This window comes from Aquila chrysaetos, chromosome 13, assembly GCF_900496995.4.
Source record: "Aquila chrysaetos chrysaetos chromosome 13, bAquChr1.4, whole genome shotgun sequence".
Classification (NCBI taxonomy): Eukaryota; Metazoa; Chordata; class Aves; order Accipitriformes; family Accipitridae; genus Aquila; species Aquila chrysaetos.
In genome coordinates, this window is record NC_044016.1 from 17843437 (window position 1) to 17860408 (window position 16972).

At 39.4% G+C, this 16972-nt stretch overlaps 1 protein-coding gene across 1 annotated transcript in view; it reads right to left on the reverse strand.

The window, feature by feature from the left end:
* Positions 1-16972, reverse strand: part of PLB1 (phospholipase B1) — a 79354-nt gene that overhangs the window by 46661 nt on the left and 15721 nt on the right. The window contains exons 11-21 of the mRNA XM_030036002.2: positions 13926-13994; positions 13032-13112; positions 11528-11594; positions 10742-10800; positions 9410-9483; positions 8000-8043; positions 7051-7159; positions 6070-6121; positions 4073-4153; positions 2468-2533; positions 1671-1771 (exon numbers count right to left, since the gene is read on the reverse strand). Coding sequence (XP_029891862.2) covers positions 1671-1771; positions 2468-2533; positions 4073-4153; positions 6070-6121; positions 7051-7159; positions 8000-8043; positions 9410-9483; positions 10742-10800; positions 11528-11594; positions 13032-13112; positions 13926-13994 — 803 coding nt within the window. The remainder of the gene's footprint in view (positions 1-1670; positions 1772-2467; positions 2534-4072; positions 4154-6069; positions 6122-7050; positions 7160-7999; positions 8044-9409; positions 9484-10741; positions 10801-11527; positions 11595-13031; positions 13113-13925; positions 13995-16972) is intronic.

Consider the following 16972-nt stretch of genomic DNA (forward strand, 5'->3'; position numbering starts at 1 on the left):
TCACATGGAGGATGGTAGAGCACCAAAACAGACACCAAGACTGATGCTGGAATCTCCATCCTTAGAGAGCCATTCCAACCTGAACCATTTTAAGTTTCTGTGAACTCGTTGGCCATATTTATCCCTCCCTGAAATTTTGATCCTTCTGGCACATATGTTTCTTCTTCTGGTGCTCCCTCTTCCTGGGCATGCCTCATTATCACTTGACAAATCCAAATTGAGAAAAAGGACTTCTTTTAAAAATCCTGTCTTATGATCACAGTAAAGCATCCCTGAGAGAGCTCTTAGAGAAATACCACCTATAGAGATGCAGTTGATATATGTAAAGCACACACAGATCCCTACAATGTCCAAACTTGTATTAACGGAGAGCAACTAACAAAACAAGATTTTACTTCTAGAGTACATCTACATGAAAGGCAATACAAGCCTAAATTGTGTTTTCAGAAGTATTTCAGTAACATAAGCAAGCCAAAATTAGTGGAGACATAATCTCTTTTTAGGTTATTTGCTACTCTCAGAAAAAAAAAAAAGAGACAAGTTTTCAAGACCAAACCCCTCCTTCAAGTCCTTCTTTAATTCAGTAGCATGGCATTTATTATTCCACAAAGGATCTGCTTAGTACCCTGTAAACTTGCTTGCTGCCAGACAGGCAAATATTAAATTCGGCATGTCACCTGAAATGATGGGAAAAGGTTACAGGTATCTTGAGATACCTAATCTTAAAGGCTCCACTAACTATCCTTGTCCAACGATTAGGGTCTTGAGATACAGGTGCACTCTAGCCAGTAACCTTTGTTAAAAAGAAAAACTACAGCTGGTTATCAAAAGCACCAGCATGCTGAGTTTAAAAGCTAATTTTCCACTGGCAGCCACCAGAGACCCCTTAAACCAGTGCAAGAGGGTTGCATCTATATTCCTCCTGTAAAACCACCTTCAATGGCTGCCTACATTCACAGGACAAGGTTATTCTCCCTGTCTGTCCCAAAAAGCAGAAATTTGCTTTTCTGAAACCAAGCAAGTCCTGCCAGGAGCAAGTCTGAGGGGACATGCTGGACCCTACCTGAGTCACCAGTAGCTCACTGAGGCACAGGCCTACCACCTCAGTGGCAGATTCACGCTGACCTGGAAGATTGTTGAGCCTCAAGGCAACAGGTAGTGTGATTAAGCATCCCACACATCTACTTGAGAGACTAATTAACAATAAAACTAATAATTAGCAATGAGATTACAGAGATCAGAAACTACAGAAGCAAGAAGGAGAGTTTTAAGACTGCAGAAAGGTCCATCTGTAAATAAAGCTAGTTTAAAGTGACGAACTAAGAAAACCCTGTGTCTTATCTCTTCTCTGTCTTTGCCCAAAGAGTGCACAGCTGAGCTCTTTCTGCTCTGGCTTGAACTCCCTTGCAGTGTAAGTGATGAGTCATTAAAATAGCACCTCCACAAAAAGTGGTAACACCAGGACTCAGATACAGAGACAGTGACAGACAACCAGGTATTTCTAAACACTGTGTTGAAATCAACCTGTAGGTACATGTGCATACACAGAGGAACATGTTTGGTGGTCTGAAACACTAGAATGTTTTCCCTTTAAGAAAAAAGTTTCCCGAGAAGACCTTGCAGCCTTCTGTGAGTGACAGTGAGAGCTGTAACATAAATCATCTTCAAACCTCATAAGCAGCTTTGGGCAGGTATTGTTTTCTGACGCATGCAGCTCCCGGAGGCTTGCTATGGAAAGCACTGTCACCAGGTTCACAAATGCTCGTGGAACCTGCCAAGAGAATAAGCAAACCCATAGCCAACGCCCGGAGCACAGAGTGCCATCTTTGCCCCTATACAGCCACAGCAGACCTCGGCTAGCAGCCTGCTGATTCAGGCAGCTTGCATTATTTATAACAGAGGTGTTCAAAGTACTTTCTCAATAATTAATCCCCCACAAGTACAATACTAAATTACAGCCCCTGCCTGTGCTGCCTAGTTCTATTTTAAATGCTGATGGCTGGTCACTTGAAAATGATGATTTTAAAAAGGTCCAAACAAGTTATAGGTCTCAGCATGGCTCAGACACCTGCTAACTCTGAGTACTCTCGTCATCCTCACCCTCATCTGTAATATCAGAATCTCTCTCTTAATGACCACAAAAAATACACTTAATTGCAGTATAATGAACAAGCAAAGCATTTTCTAGCCATTGAATACTGTATGTTTGTTCAAATTTGTTACAATACTTTTTACATTATTTGTCTGCAGCACATCAGCTAGAACCAAGCACATCCTTATTCCTTCAGTAAAATACTTCTCTAGCCCTTTCTGCTTTTCACAAAGATTTTCCTGCAAGCAAGCATCTCTGCATACAGCAGTATTCCTCAGATGAAAGCAAGGAACTAAATTCTCAATCAATAATCAATGACTGCTTTACAAACAGAACAAGATCCCCACTCCCACATACTAGAAAAGTTTGTTTTACCTCTCTATGAAGTATGTCCAAAGCTATTTGTAGATTGTAGGTGTAGTTTTCAGGAGAATAGTGTACCTGTTGAAGGAAGAGGGTTGCATTTTATTATCGTTTTACTCAAGCAGGCAAAAGAGTGACTAGCTAGAGTCTCTCACAGCAGCATTCATGTTTCTAACTCTTGGGTCAAGAGTAACGGAGTCTTAGGCAAAACTGTCCTGTCTCTGCTTTTCTTCTTTCCCGTCACAGCTGTCTCACTCACAAGAAAAGATCTAGCGGCCACTGGATACCAGTGAGGGAGCAAATTCAGGGGGCATTATCAGACATCACAACATCCTCCATCCCCAGGTTTGCTTGGGCTGGTCTTAAAAGCATGGCTAACAACTTACTAACAGGCACCATCTTTAGTAGAGATCATGTTGTGTAAAAGTAAGTTTGTTTCTACTATATGGACTACTAGCAACATGCCTCCCATATGCTCCTTACCTGCCACAAATAATAACTGGCAAAGCTTAGGCATTTATCTGGGAATGAAATCAAATTATATACTTGCCTCTCAGCAGCAAAATTTCCCTGTTCCATTTGAATGGTTTAAGCCCTCTAATTTAATTGTCTCAAGTAATCCAAGTTTTATTTCTTCACTTGTGGAACTATTCAACAGTCAAATAAACTTCCCTACAAGAAATGTCTGTCTTATTTTCAGCCTTAATTCTCTTTGATTTAATTTCAAGCAGAAGTCCATTGAGGGCCCACTGGCCTACTCTACAAAACTAGACAGCTCAGTTTCCTTATTGATTTCCTAAATCATAGCTCACCAAGAGCATTGTGGTTGGCACTATTTGTAGCTGTGCAACATAAAGGAAGTATCACCATGATCTTTGGATGCAGACATGCTATCTCCTTGCCACCCACACTCATGTGCGACTGCCATTATGAGTCTGGGTCAGGAGCAGAAGGTAGGAATGGCTAACTTGCTCCTTCCTTGTTTTATAACCATCTTACTGTGCTGCTTTGCTGTTTTTCCCGATCTCAAATTAATCATGCAGAATGAAAAGCATGTGCTCTGCTGCTTGTAAGTAGGAAAGACTCGTCACTGAGGAGACTGCCACAGCCTTTCACCTCCTCTACACTCACACATACCAAAGGCTATATACAGTATGTTCATATATTACATACATATACAATATGTACTATATTATATATAATTGCATCAGCATGAGCTGCGGGTAGAACCATTCCCACAGTGCTGAAACCGGTAAGAGAGCACCGAGTAAGACTTAGGAGTGTGGGTGTGCACAAGGCAAAGAAGAGCAAAAACCCTTGACCTTTCATCTACAGGTGGTGAAGTGACTAGATAATGGGAACTTATCTTAGTTAACAGCAAAACAAAGTCACCACAATTATGTAATTTACAGGTGTTCTAAGAATATCCCTTCATTTATCATAACATCAGGTTGAATAACCTGAAGGTGTCAGTACGGTTACATTCCAGAGCTGCACAAGTAAGACTTACCTTATTTTGGTCTCACCCAATGAGTTCTGCCCTCTCACCCACTGCAATGCATAGAGACCCTATGCCCAGGCTGGCCCAGTTCACACTCCAGGCAGCAGGGGACTTACTGGATTGTGGCAGAATTTGCATAGGTCGTTTCCTCCTATGAAAAGTGTTATGAGCTTCCAGTCAGTCTGCAAATTTATTCTCTGGACACAGAAGGAGATGGAATGAAATTTATTCATTAATTAAAAAAAAAAAGGGGGGGGGCAAGCAACATAAAAAACACAAATTTAACGTTTCTCAGGGTACTTGGCTATAGTTCTTTAAGCATCTACCACAAAAATTAATTTGTAGTCATGACTGAAGATGTAGAAACTACGATGATCTAAATAAGATTTACAATATCAGTAGTACCATGAAAAATTATTTGCTTCAGAAAACTGTTGCTCAAAATCCATCTGTATGCTTTTCTTAGTAATATCTTCTGTATACACTGAGTGACTACTCCTGCAGTTCTAGGAATATATCTTCCTTGCAAAAAGGATGGTATATGTTTTACTGTGTCATAAATAATGCAGCTATCCTGCTGGAAAACATTGGAGGGCAATGCGTTTCAGTCTTGCTGTGAGACAAACTGCAAAGAATAGAGGGGCAATATTAACTCTATTTAACAGTACTGGTACAAAATTACAGAACTTTTTCCTCTGGAAGGATTTTGCAAAGGGCTAGCTAGTGCAAGATAGTAATGCTTCAGTAAATACACACCTTCTTAGCTTTGAGGAAAGGTTCTGATATGCTTAGTATCATGTAGCTGATGTTGTACTCAATATGCAAAACACTACTAAGAAAAGGAGCAATAGTATATCAGCCTCAAGGGGTTTAAAAACATCTATCTTCAAAGGCAGAAGGTAACATATCCCAACTGGGAAACACACTGTTTGGTAGTTTGGTCTCAAAACATATTTATCCAAATTAAAAGCAGGCAAAATTTTCTGCCTGCACTAAACAGGTGTTTTAAAAAGAGAAAAAAAGACCTCTTAAATCAAAGATATATGACTTCTAATATGAGCTTTCTTTCAAGTTAGAAAGAAGTTTATTAGTTAAATAAAGTTTATCAGTTAAATAAAAGGTATTTGGATTCATGTATTTTGTGTGATTTTTCCAAGCCAATAAATATGACAGAGTAGTACTTAGAAGCCTTGAATAGTTTGAATGAAAACCATCCAGCTGCTTCATTGTTAGTTGCTATCCCTTTTAATCTCACTTCAGATAGAGCCATCAGAGTGAAACCTTGTTTACGAGAAAGTGAACCAAAAAGGAAGGTACTGCAAATATTTTTGCCCATATGTATTCACCAGAGTATTTATACCAGACATGCACACACAGTTATCTTGAAAGCTTTTTGGCTGCTTTCCAAATGCACAATTGGAAAGCCAAAATAATATCATGTAACTTAGGTCACTGATTGCATAGCACATTTGTCAAATTACAAATCGCAAACATTAACAGCACTAGTTGAGGTGAAAAATATGCGAGCAATCCTCATACTAAGGTGTGTTTTACAGACCATTAATCAAACAGTTCCTGACAACAAATGTGTAAATCAAAAATCAGCTGATGGCTGAGGGAAAGAAGGGACTAAATTGTTTTTAAAGAAAACAAGTCCTTTCCTCACTCCACATGATTTGCCACTTGAAAAGCTTGCCCTCAACATCCTAGCACATATCATTACTGCTGCAAAAACCATGTGCTTACAAGATAATTAATAGTACCATGGCAAAATCCTAGCAGAGAAAAAGTTCTGTCATCTTACAGGGTGACATAGGTCAGGAGGGGAAGCAACAGCACTGAATTTGAGTCACTTGTGGTAAAAATGATAAGATGATCACAATTATCTGGGTTTGATAGTAACTATCACATGCTGGTACAAATTCATTTAAGACAAAGCTATAGATTATTTTTTACTGACTCACACTCTGTGCTGGGTAATGTTATACCATACACTGCTGTACCCATAACCTTAATGTTTAGCATCCGCTGTTTGCATCTGCTGTTGGTCTGTTAGAAACTAATGATGCCATATAACTTCATTCTAAATATATTAATGACATGTTAAACTCACAGTATCATTCTTCATGAGGTCCACCAGTCTTCTAACCTGTGCAGGAACGTCCCTAAAAATAAAAGACAAATAAAATCATAAAAGTAAAATAATAAAAATAAAAAAGGAGTCCTGTATAGACAGCAAGGCAAAGAGGAAAACTGATGAATGGACATTCCTCACATAATGGCTAAAAAACCCTGGTAAAGTCCAATTGTCATTGAATGAAAGGTATGATACCCAAAAAAGTCTATATTTTGAGATAGTGATGGAAAAAAAATGAGGAAATAATTAGCATCCAACAGGCACTCAACCACTTTGCAAATGCTGCATAGTTACACTTTTACAAACTATATAGAAAATACACTGTGCTACCAAAAAATGCTTTGCTCCTTCCCAATATCAGACAGATGCTATTGATACACGTATCACTGAAGCATCTATGCATGTATCAATGTTATTACATGGCCTCAAGCCACTAAGGCATGTCTTATAAGAAGCGTTCCCAAGAGAAAAAGATATGATATGAATTTCACTGAAGGCTGAACATAGTGTTCTCTAGTTAATTCCCAGCTCTGCCACAGACTGACCATAAGCAATCCACAATTTTGTCTTAGTTTCTCTACACAAACTCTTGGTCCTGCTAACAAGATGGTTTGAATTTACCTCCTATAAAATGGGGATATTTTTTCTCTGCCTCATAATAGGGTTGTGAAGCTTTCTGAGTAGTGCTTGTAAAGTGCTTTGGGCTTCTTGGTTGAAAATACTAGAGAAAGCATTGCTTTTGCTGCTAATTTATTTGACATAGATTAGAAACATTGCAAAGCCCCATCACATTTCTTGGCCTTCATGATAGAGATGGGCTAAAGAAATACATTTGGGCTTGCCTATCAGCCTTATTGCGCTCCTGCCAAAGTCCAGGGTTTGGGCCTTTTTTAGTTAGAACTGAGTTTTAAAGAAAAATCAACTTTCTATTAAAATTAATAAGAGTTTTCCTCTTACTCTGCACGATCCCCTGCCACAGCTTGGTTGAGTGCAGCATTATCTGTAGTCTCCTTTCCAGTGCCAATGGAATACCCTATCAGGGATGGGTTGAATTCACGAAGAATGTCTGCAGAAAAAGATAGCACACTGAAATGTTGCTTACTGCAGCAGGTAGCAAATGAGGTTATAAAGATTAGACCTTGGTAAAAGACCATTAAAAAGCTTTAAGAGATACCTATTAAAAAATTAACTTTTAAGTACAATAAACATGGAGATTCATCACCATACAACTATTTCCTTGCCTTCAAAATTTCTGAATTTCATGAATTCAGATATCTCATGATTTAACATGATCATCTTGGCTAGCAATGCCATTTTGCCTGGTAAGCAAGGCTGAGTAACCCTACGCTCAGGCAGGAGACTCTCATGCTGTCATACTCTAACTGCATATGGGTTGGAATCAAATCTTTTAGCCTATTCTCCCCAGATGTATTAACCTTAAAGACCCAAGATTCCCTTCTAGATCTTAGGTTACAAACCAACCTTACAAACATCCCAGATCTAAAATGCCCTGACCTCTAAAAAAATCATGTAAAATCTGATCTTGTAACGTGATTCTGCTCCTGCCTAAAACAACTCTCCCACACCGTCAAAACAGTTTCTTTAGGCTATGATCTAAGATCTTTGATTCATCTATCCCCAACATATTTTGGACAGAACTATAACCAACAGAAGAATACTGAAACAACCAAACCCCTAGGAATTACAAATACATAGTTAAGTCATGCACAGCAAATTACAGCCTGATTGTTATGCAACTTTAACTCAGCACTGGACACTGAATACAAAGGGATTTGTTCTGTCATGCTACAAATTGTAAATCGTTCTTCATGTCTTCTTTTATGATAATAGCTGTTTTAATAACCAGCTCCAGATATTTATCAAGTTTACAGAAAAAGGCACTTACTTGCTAGTGTAGTGACTGTGCTTATGTTTTCATTTCCTCCAACACTGTTAAAAAGAAAGAACAAGAAAAAAATGTTCCAAGATATGATGGACTTGGTAAGGCAGTGGACCAAGTAAGAGAGCTCCCCCTTATGGGGTTTCTACACACATAAACGGCACATTCTCTGGTGGTTGTACTAAGTTAAAGCAAGCTCTTTGTGTGCATACCAATGAGGTCACAAAATTAGAGACTCTGTCATAATCATAATAATCATATTAGAAGCCCTGTACACTAGTTGCCCTTTCAAATCTCTCACGTATTTTGGCATATGTTCAAACCTAGCTGAGAGGAATGAGAATTTTTAAAAGCTGCTATCTTTGCTATTGTTGCCCCTATTAAAATATTTATTACTTCCATTTTTAGTTAACAAATCCTTTGTATCCATAACAACAAGTTCTAAAAGCATATATTTCAGAGTGATAAGTATACTTAATACCTGTTGCCCCCCATTTCACTCAAGTGGAAGAATACTACTAGACTGGTAAAATTCACCATATGTCTGTGTGTCCTTCATGCTGTAGAAAATGCTAGTAGGCTTTTTTCCCCAAAATATCAGTAGATTATTATTAAAGATCAAAATATAAAAAGCTGGACTTAGAACACCTCTATAGTATTCCTTTAATCTGGAATAGAATATTTTGAAGTGCTCTAGTACCTGTTTAAACTTCTTATAGAGCTACAGTGGCTCAGATGCATAAGGAATGATGAACAGAAAATCAGCCTGACAGGTCTGGTGTTAAATCATACAGTTGCAGAATAACAAGTGAACATGATTGCCTTTCTTCTTGACTTTTTGACCTGTCTAATAAAATGCTGCATATGTAAAAGTCTGTACTAACCCATAATTGATAAACTGTTCTGCATGACATAAGCAATACTGGGAAAGGGTCAAGGAAATAGATACTGTGTATGAAACAGCAGCAGCAAAAAACATCACATTTTGACTTTTTGTAGACCGCTGATTTTAAATGAGACAAACAGATGATGTGGGCCAAAGTGGGGAAGAGCAGACAGGATATAGAAAGAGCAGGGACAGAAATGCAGAATGTGCAAATGGTGCAATGGTGCTGGGAACTAGAAGTTCCCTTTGCAACAGCTACAACCATGAGAGGAGAAGAGACTGTCTTAATAAGGACCTCATTTTATCCATTTATCCCAGCATATTCCAGCCATGCTACATTGTACTCTAGATAGCCACTAGTTTGAACATTTTATTTATCATGAGTAATAGCACGACTATGTGCCTCTGCGCAAAACGTAAGGTCAAATTCACTCTCCGCAAGCCTCCATTTGCTACAAAACCAACTATACATATCAAAACCCAAGAAAATGGATTCCCTCTCACTGGGAGTGGAAATTCCTGGGACTTACCTCCAAGAAACACCTCGGTATTGAGTCAGGACATCCAGAACATCATGGGGCTTGGATGCTGCCCCATTACCTGCCTAGAAGCAAAAGAGAAGAGGAGTTCACCTTCAGACAATAAGAATTGCTACAGTAACTAGTTCTCTGATCCTAGTGAAAATAATTAAAGAGTATGTTAATGAAGCAAGCTACATCATCTTCCCAAAAAATAACAGATCCTTGTTCTCAAGAGGATCAAGGGCTGAGGGTATTTTAACTCTGCTCCAGTGAATTACCCTTCTCTATCAACTTCTTGATTAGATCAAGTGGGGAAAAAATTGGTTGAGAATGTTCAAAATATTCATATAATTCTAAATTTAAATAAGGAATAAATAAGATAGCAATGGTTCTGAATGAATAATTATAATGTTCCTCACATTAAAAATTGGTACGGTAATTTTATGTCTTTCCTCCCCAAGTTTCCCCAAGAAAGGATACTACAAGGATTTAATGTGGTAATTAGCACAGAACACATAAGAAATGTGAATTATGATAGGAGCAGTGAAGCAGTCATCACTGATTGGAGAATCACAGCCAGTCTAGGAGTAATGAGTTTACATAGTTCCAGGCATAATAAAAAAAAATTCTCAAAATAAGTTACATTTGACACACCTTATGATCTATTGCAATTTTACTCAAATATTTAGTTAATATAAATGGACATGGCTTTATAGCCTTTGGTACTATCATATATATACATATATTTATTATACCATACATATCATATATGTACACACATATACACAATTAGCTGCAGAATTTTTTTATTTCTCTTTATGCTGCTTACTAATAGCTTTGAAGGCCAATACCTTGGGAGCTGCCTAGAATCAATATAGAAAAGGAATTGCTGCAAGTCCACTCTAGCAGGTTGGTTTTGCTGCTGCGTGATCAAATGCCCAGAGAGGCTGTGGATGCCCCATCCCCAGAAGTGTTCAAGGCCAGGTTGGATGGGACTTCAAGCAACCTCATCTAGTGGAAGGAATGTGTCCCTGTCCTTGGCAGGGGGGTTGGAACTGGATAATCTTTAAAGTCCCTTCCAACCCAAACCATTCTATGATTCTATGAAATCTTGCAGCTCTTACTTGTGTGGCACTCTTGTGGACTTTGAATGGGAACTGTGCATTCAGGTTAGACTCATGATCCGATAACCCATCAGTCAAGTTGGAGTATGAAACAGAATATGTGAAAAATGTGGCTCAATAGGGTGTAGCTGTATGTATTCTATTTCTTGGGTTAAAAATTCAGAAATGCTTTTTCATTACTTTCTTTAACAATGGTTATCCAGTGATCTTTACTTACTGTGAGTGAATCACCCAGGGCAGCAATCACCTGAATATCTGCCGGTTTCAAATTATGAACTAATAAATAAAAAAATAAAAGCAGTGTAAGGGAAAGAGGAAAGAAAGAAAACTTCAAATTGTGATGGTTATTAGAAATTTTCCTTAGAATAAGCATAAAGCATTGCAAAGACAGTATTTTAATATTCATGACAGCATCAGGTCAGAATGACAGACACTGACAGGCATCAAATCAGAAAAGATTCTTAGTACCATAGCTGGGCATTAGCTACAGCAACAAGGGAGGCAGTAAGATTTCAGTCTTGCAACTCTGCTTACTCAAATTCCTTTTAACCAGTGGAAACAACTGAAAAGCAAGCACAGCTCTGGTGCCAGCACAGGGTGGAAATGTGGGGACCATCACATCTTCTGAGAGAAGACAAAACCCACCTGGGGACAGAATTCCACATAGCTTTTTGCACCACAGGCTGCACTAACAAGAGCCCTACTCCATATGTACACAGTTTTCCCACCCCTGCAACTGAAGTATCTGACTACCTCCTGTCTTTTCCACCGTCACTTCTTTGTACATGGAAAGTGCAGTTGTATAAGCTTTCACCATCCTTGAGGGAGAACTTGCATTTTGCTATACCACTAGTCACATTGTTCCAAAAAGGATCTTAAAAGCCACAGTCAATAGACTGCACTGCTTCAAAGAATAGTGTACCTTTCCTAACTAAACCCAGTTCCTGTTCCCCTTCTATCATCAAATTAAGTAGCTCCACAATAAAATTGCATAGGACTGTACCTGAAACTGGAACTGTATCAGAGGGACCCCGGTCAAAACAGGGAATATTTGTTCCATAACTCCTCTCCTGTAAAGACAGATGAGGCAAGACTTCACATCAGACTCACTATACTCTGGTCGTGACAAACCATTTATGTCTCAGAGCATTAGATTAACAAATTTCCCACACACTTTGTATACACCTACCCAGCTCAGCCTGTCCTCAGGCTGTGCCTACAACTGCTCTTTGAAGGCAGACACAAGCTCAGTCTGCTCAGAAGTCGCATGACCATATTAGTGCAACACAGCTCTTGCCTACCAGTGGGGCCAGTTATTTCAGACTCTGTGTCATGCTGTGTTCAGCTATGCAACGTTTTGTGCGCCCATACTCCAAGCTAGGTGAGCTTGCATCTTTTTGCAAGAAACTGTTTTAACATCCCTGGAATATACCAGCACGGAACCATACCTTTGTCAGCAGGCCATGAACCTGCCTTCTCCATGTGCAGCCTCTACATGCAGCCAGGGATTTGCCCTCCTGGCTCTTTTGGGTTGCAACCTGCTGATGGAAACACCCCAAGGTCTACTGTTAGTGAAGGCTGACCATCAGTATGCCAGAGCAGACCATCGCACGAGACCCAAGAACAGGTGTTTGCTCCAAATCTCTACAGAACTCCTTAACTAGGCTAACTTAAGTAGGCTAAGGAAAAGATACTTATTTGTCTTGTCCCATTGCTCCATTTTGGTTTTTTTTACTTAAAAAACCCAAACACAAACATAACACAGTTGCTTCTTGCCTCCTATGGCATAGCTACTACCAAAAATCAGTGGCAGGTACCATTGCCCCATACAGAGGTCTGTACACCCTGAGTAAGTAACAAAACAGATGGCAGTATATTAAAATGAGAGGAGAAATGTGTATTATTATTCCGATTCCATACAAGCCATTTTAAGTGCAGATGTGGTCTATACACTGTGTTCTGGGGCATAAAAACGAGTGTTATCACCTGCCCCTGTAGCTGCTTGGGAGCACCAAGTTCTGCTGAGAATCAGAGTACCATGACTTAAAAAACAATGTACGACTCTTTATCTCTGCTCACCTAATCTGTAACTGTCTCACAAAAAAAGAAAAATGAAAAATCCCTTGGTTTTCAGTTTTACTATGGCATAAACTAGATGAAATCAGAACCACAGAGTGGTTCTGATCTAGTTTCCTCCATGGTAGGACTTAATGGCCCATTTTCACTATCTTCTTATCCCAGGGACATTAACATTGTTGTCCAGATGTTTAAAAAAGGTTCTTGCTGGCTGAACACATCTACCTTAAATCACGCTTTACAAAATCCACCAAGGAGAAAATGTGCTATTAAGCATCTGACTATTTAGTCAAGCATGGAAATAAAGAGCTGGAGCTTTGTATTTAGTTTTCCCAGGTAGCATTGTTTAATTAGGCTACAACACATTCTCACCCACCTGCCCCACTCCCTGGAATAACTCAGTCCATATGATACAAACAGTCCTACTATACCTGAGATGTTTCTTTGGTGTTTGATGTCTCGGCGGAAGCTGAGTAGTTACTATTCCTATATGTGAACAAATACGGATTTTCCTGCAGAGTGAAGAGAACATGTTTACCAACATTAGTGGAAACACAGTCAGCTGATGTTAAAGTCTTCTGGCCAGATTTTCCAAGAGAAGAAAATCTTTACAGTATTAATGTTTGAATGAATATTGCACTAGTGAAGTAAACCAGGGTAGACCTGAAAATTAAGCTGTGGTATGCTCTAGGCATAGCACCACCTCTTGCCTTAAACCTAACATCAAACAAAACACATAATTCAATTTCTTTGATGTTTTAATTGCTGTTCAGTGAAGCTTTTGGGTGCCAGTAATATTTTATCACTATCAAATTACTGAAGTCAGAGCTTAAATGCAAAAAAATTCAAGAACCTGTTCTTTTAACCTGAGATGCTCAGACCCTGAAGATACTACTGGGCTACTGACAGCTCCAGGGACTAAAATAGTTAAACTTGACAGCAGACAGAATCAAATCACAGAAAAGCTAAATTATATAAAATACATGGATTCAATTTTATTGACACTGACACAGATTCCAATACTGATAAAGCACCCCTGATACCCACAATTAATAAATTCAGATTAGCTAGTTATATTTTGAATAAGAAATATCTGATACAGTAAGATGATTTAACTAAATTTTGTCAAAAGTTCTTGTTTTCAGAGTTTCACCTTTATAAAATAAAGAGTGTGTCAATGGACTTTAAGAAGACTAAATTTTTAACAGTGCAGTATCTTGGGGAAGTGCACATTCTAAAGAACTTCAGAAAATTACAGTATTTGAAAACTTGGCAACTCTGCAGAGAGTAAATAAAATCTCATGGTAATAAGGAAACCCTTGTACCTGAGATGGACACTGGACCTGAAGCATTTTCATGACACCATAAGGCTGCTTCTGTCCAGCTGGCTCCATCTAGAAAGTGAGAGAACAGGGGAATTGTACACATGCTGCATTGGGGGAAGGAAGGAAAAGCAGCAGCCACTCAAAGGCTCTAGTGCCTGGAGTTTTGCATCAGGTCCATATACATATTTAAAAACATGTTTTGCTTATGAGGAATATTTATGTATAACATACCACACGTATACCTGCAAAAGCAAGGAACTGAAAACAAGGCCTCTCACATGATCAGACTGTCAACCCATCATCGTTAAAACAACCATCCTCACATTAACTCTGCTCTTGGGAATGCCGACTCTGTAAGTGTTTTTCCCACAAGGTACTGATCTCATACTACAGTATTCACCTGCTTGCAATCAAGTCACTATTTATCAGCTCAACCACAGTAACTGTAGACATGCTCTAGAAGGGCATAGGTTAAGCCATCCTCATGATTAGTTCTCCCCCCTTACAGTATGCAGTCTTATCTTTACTGCCATTTGCAAGCCAGTTTTGCTTCCCAGCTCGGCTGGGTATGAGAAAACAAAGGGTGGGTTGCCACAGCTCAGCTGCCACGTAACAACTCCCTGCAGCAGTCTGTCCATCCTCCCAGGCCTCAACCACCACATTTTTTGTCTTCTCCCAGGCTGTGAAACCATGCTCAAGAACACTTGAGAAAGGCATGCTTGGGAGTTTACAGTTTATAGTTTTCATATAAAAGTATAAAGAAAAATACAGGCTTCTGTGCGGGAGGGAAAGCAACTTCGAGTAGATTGAAACTTTGAAGTAAAAATGGTATTACTGAAACTCCTTGGAAAATGCAGTTTTGACTCAGATTATACACTGGAGGCTTAGGTAAGTCCACATCACTTTATTGCAGAAGCAGAAAGTACAAAATCCCTAATATAAACAGAAAACTAAAAATCTTCCATTTGGTGATACATTCATGTTGCATTAACCTCTTTCCTTCTGTCTTATGAACACTATCTTTATGTACACCCTCTGCTGCAAATTAATTTTGCACCAAAGTCAGAAACATGGAATATAACACATTAGGGTCACATACCAATCTTCCGGTGGCTGTAGTCTGTGCAACTAAAAGCTTGCTAATTTATCCCACCTTCCAGAACTGTTTCCTTATCTACATTTTCATACATGTTAGACATCAAAAGGTGCACTCCAATTCTGCATAGAAGCTTGATAATATAAATATTTGTTGGCCACCTTCTAACAAGATGGAGAGGGCATTGTTGTTAACGAAAAATTATGGAATGATTCAAAACTCAATATGGACAGCACAAAGTGGTAAATACCACAAAGAATCACTTCACTTGTTCAGGCACCTTGCTGGGTGCTAATTAAATTGCCATCACACCCAAAGGCGTTGGCCACTGGTTTAGATTCCTCAGTGAATGTCTGCTCAGCTTGCACCAGCAGCAGCAGCTGCCAGAAGCAGCAGACTACATAAGAGACAGGATTGAAAGGGCTGGAAAATGCAACAATAACAGGCTTGACGTCACTGATACATTCTGGGCAGGAATGTTATATTCTATTTTGGTTGTTCCATCAATGAAAATAATGGGAAAACTCAGAGGAATAGAGAAGAGGTTTACAGAGTTTATATTCTTTGAAAGAAGGATTTGAATAAACAGCGTCTGTGTTTTTTTGAGAGAGAGAGAGGAATAAAAGGAATGTCCCCAAAACATGCAAAATAATGAAGCTCAGAGAAAAGATACATTGGGCGCCTGTATTTTCGCATCTTCCTAGGACAAAACAAAGTAGCTATTTAATGATATTCGTAAAAGAAAATGTTCTTCTTCCAGCACAGAATCATCCCACAGAACATGGGACAACTGTGATATTTCCTGGCTAGGAATGAACTTCAAACAAGTATTAGATACTTGTATGTTGTTGGGAGTTGGGTGATGACAATGAATTTCTCCAGGAGGTAATTCGTTCCAGGTGACTCAGAGACACTGTTCTCCCAGCAAAGACCGACAGCTCCCATGCAGCAGAGCTGCAAAGTCGTGGTCAGGAAATTGGGCACCAAGTCTGCATTGTGGTCAGCCAAAACCTCCCCTGAATTCTAGCACATCTGTCATGCAGGCCAGTTAGTGTGCAGGTCTGCTCTGGTACTGCAGCAGTCTCTAAGTCAGCGTAAAGTCCTGAAGGCCGAAGAGAGGCATGGGCAGCCTCCTGTGGTGCTGCTCCCATTTGGGTTCTTGCCTGGTTTCAGTTTCTCTCTTGGTGGCAGGGTAGGTTTTTTTGTGGTCTTTTCTGTTACACAGAAGAACGGCAAACACAAAAGCAAGAGCTTCTTGTCTAAGTTCTTTATACACATGAAAGCAGCTTTGCCCCCGGATATATTTCCAGAGGTAAAATTGTAGGCATTTGCCAAAATTAATCAATCAGGCTCTCTGTGGTAAACATCAAAGCCGTCCAAGTAAACAACCAACCTCTCTCAGCTTTTCCTAGCTACCCAATGTCATTTAGCTGACTGTTCTCCGATGTGCTTAGTGTATGAATCGCGTTGCTACCAGATGGCTAGACATGTTTTGGTAAAATATCCAGCCATGCCTAGGACAAGTCCTTAGCACCTGCTAGCTCAGCTTTTTCTCAGCCAGACTGAAGTGCAGTCCTACTACCAATTGCCACTAGATTTTCAAGGTTTTGCCCTTTGGCCAATAAGCAGGTAATTGTTCCAAGAAAGTGGCTGGTACCAAGCCACAAGGTAAGGGCAGCCTGGGATACAGCAGAAGGAGGGAAACTGTCTCAATGCTGTTCTCGGGCACCTCCTCATTCTGCTGTGTTTGCTGCTTGACAGGTCATGATCTTGATTTCCTATCAGTTCCCAATACTGTATTGTGGGTTTGTTTGTTTTGTTTTTAAAGGAGTCAGCATAAACCATTAACTGGAATTCCTGGTAGAACTGGAGTGACCTTTACTGGGTGAAGACACCTGCTAGTGCTTTTTATGCTGAAAGCATCTTTCATATCATCTGCTTTTACATCATG